At 40.1% G+C, this 2,766-nt stretch overlaps 1 protein-coding gene across 1 annotated transcript; it reads left to right on the top strand.

Annotated features, from left to right (window-relative positions):
- The first annotated feature begins 503 nt into the window (after window positions 1–503).
- LOC120854019 (keratin-associated protein 27-1) lies at window positions 504–1,350 on the top strand. Its single transcript, XM_040227788.1, is given in 1 exon segment — window positions 504–1,350. A coding segment is annotated over 1 exon segment (618 nt). The 5' UTR covers window positions 504–538; the 3' UTR covers window positions 1,157–1,350.
- Window positions 1,351–2,766: the final 1,416 nt, after the last annotated feature.

Here is a 2,766-nt window from a genome sequence, read left to right as displayed (position 1 = left end):
CTTTGGGTGAAGAGTTCAAAGGAGAATGAGGGCAATTTCAATCAAATCAACCTCTTACTGAAAAATGCTTTGATTATATTATCAAGTTCTGCTTAGATGCCATTTCTCAAAATGCCAGTGCTGAATATTAATCACTATCCAATTGGCTATTTCTACATATATTCTTTATAGTCCATTTACCAATATAGAAAGTCATGGTGACTAAGGGGGGGGGGGGAATGTTAGCTTGGTGACCTGTTGGGACTCATATTTGACAAGCCCCATCCTGATGAGTCAGCTTTGGGGCTAACATGAAAGCCATTTTGAAGATTCAAAGTGGACCAGCTTCTTTGCTAATAAAACATTATCCTCATATATAAGTAAGCAAAGTGTTAATGAGATGCTATGCTTCCAATAAGCTTAAGCAATGAAGTAGCAAGAGTCATGAAAAGAAGCCAACACCCAGTTTTCAGAGTATATAACCTCCTCAGTAATGAATTGGATCTTCAGACCAGCATGTTGGGTCCCTGGGACCAACTCAATCGAGGATTTTCACAATATGACCCAGAGACCTATCCACTCACTCAAGAACTTCTACAATGCCCCACCTCTCTCTGCCATCATACATGAATCGAAAGTTATAAACTTTGAAGATGGATTCTTTTTACCCAGCAGTTGCTACAGCAAGACCTGGCTCCTGGACAACTTTCCAGAAACCTGCAGGGAAACCACCAGCTGCATGGTACCTGAAGATGAACGGGAATTACACACAGAGGAGAGCTGTGTGCAAAATGTCTGTGTCTCCAGAGTCGTCCAAACAACTTGTTCTAATTCCAGGCCCTGTGAAAACACAGCATGCCAGTCAAGAAGTTCCTCGGCAGTGTTGGAGTGTGTTTCTCAGCCTTGCCAGTCAGGAAGTAGCCAGCAAATGTGTTCTATAGTCCAGAGCTGCCAACCTGTGAGCAACATGGCGAAGTCTTGTCCACCCAAGACTTATGTGTCTAAGAGTTGCCAGACTCTGGACTGTGACTGTAGCCAGCGCCAAGCTCAGAGCCCTGAATCCAGTTCCTGTAGCTCTTTGGTCTATGTCACACCAGAGTCACAGCTCCTGGAAACTTCTAACACTTACGAGCCAACTTGCTGTGTTACTGGTGGTTTGTAATTGCCTACTGAGTGAAGAATCTGCAGAATGTGTAGGGAGACTCAGATTTTAAGTTTCATAAATTGAGTCCTGAAAAGTAGGATCTTTTCTTTCTCTAAACACAAGCTATTTTTGCCTGTGTTTGTGAGTGAATGAACCATCCTGTGCTGTCTCCAAAGAGAAATTTTTTTTACTTTTTTTTTCTTTTTTGATCATTTCTGGTGGTAAGCTAGGCTTCTCCAGTGGCTCAGTGGTAAAGAACCTGCCAGCAATGGAGGAGACATGGCAGCAGCCTCAGGGTTGATTCCTGGGTCAGGAAGACCCCCTGGAGAAGAAACTGGCAACTCACTCCAGTATTTTTGCCTGGAAATCCCACGGACAGAGGAGCCTGGCAGGCTATAGTCTATGGAATCGCAAAAGAGTTGGACAAGACTGAGCGACTAAAGAAACTGGTGGTAAGCTGATGGGAAAGTATGCTATTTTAGGTCACTAGGACACTATTTGTTATAGAGCAATAAGAATTGCCACCAGGGACTAACATGAATACTTAAAAAGTCCACATTACACTTTGACTACTGATTATTATCAGTGGAAACACTGATCATTGAATCTGGCTTATTATAGCATGCTATAATAGAGAAAGGTAATGGGCTACTAGTATCAGAAAAACATAGTACTAGAGTTTAAAGATGCTTGGAAACCCATTTAGTCCTGTGGAACTCTGCTGGCTTCAACTGTATCAGAGGTTGCTCATATAGTTAATAACATCAAACCACAACTCAAATCTGTGTCTCCTCACTGTCCATCATTATTCTATTTACTGTAATGCAGCATTCTTTTAGTTAACTATTACATTGAACCTATTGTCTGACAAGTGCAAGGCAGTTTTGAATTTCACCTCCATAAACTTCATAACCATGGACTAGTCAGAGATGTTTGAATATAAGTTCAGGTTTAGCATATTCACTACATTTCTGCTATTCTGGTTTTCTGCTATTCTCTTTTCACTATATAAGTGTTTTGGGGTGTGTGATTTTAGAAAATATTCTTTGTAGTAAATAAATTTACTTTATTTACATCACAAGCAATTGTTACTATTATTTTTATTTCACATTTTTATGGGTTTTAGGTTACAGTTACCCCCACATTCCACCCAATTGGATTAAAAGTGTAAATAGTTCGCCAAAAGTTGGCCAAAAAGTTCATTCAGGTTTTTCTGGAAGATATTATAGAAAAATACAAACAAACTTTCTGGAAGCCAACTCAGTATTCGGAAGCATAAAAGAGAACATGATCTCTTACCATTGTTTGTATACCAGATTTTGTTGTTCAGTCACTTAGTCGTGTCTGATTCTTTCTTTGTGTGCAGACACCATGAACTGCAGCTTGACAAACTTCCTTGTTTTTCACTATCTCCCAGAGTTTTCTCAAATTCATGTCCATTGAGTCAGTGATGACATCCACCCACCTTATCCTCTGCCACTGCTTTTGCCTCCTATCCTAAATCTTTCCTAGAATCAGGATCGTTTTCAATGACTCAATTCTTGTCATCAGGTGGATGAGGTATCAAATCTTCAGTTAAGCATCAGTTCTTCCAGTGAATATTCAAGGCTGATTTCCTTTAGGATTTACTGGTTTGATATTCT

The sequence above is a fragment of the Oryx dammah genome, unplaced genomic scaffold (assembly GCF_014754425.2).
Source record: "Oryx dammah isolate SB20612 unplaced genomic scaffold, SCBI_Odam_1.1 HiC_scaffold_2, whole genome shotgun sequence".
NCBI classification, from domain to species: Eukaryota; Metazoa; Chordata; class Mammalia; order Artiodactyla; family Bovidae; genus Oryx; species Oryx dammah.
This window is presented reverse-complemented; position numbering and strand designations above follow the sequence as displayed.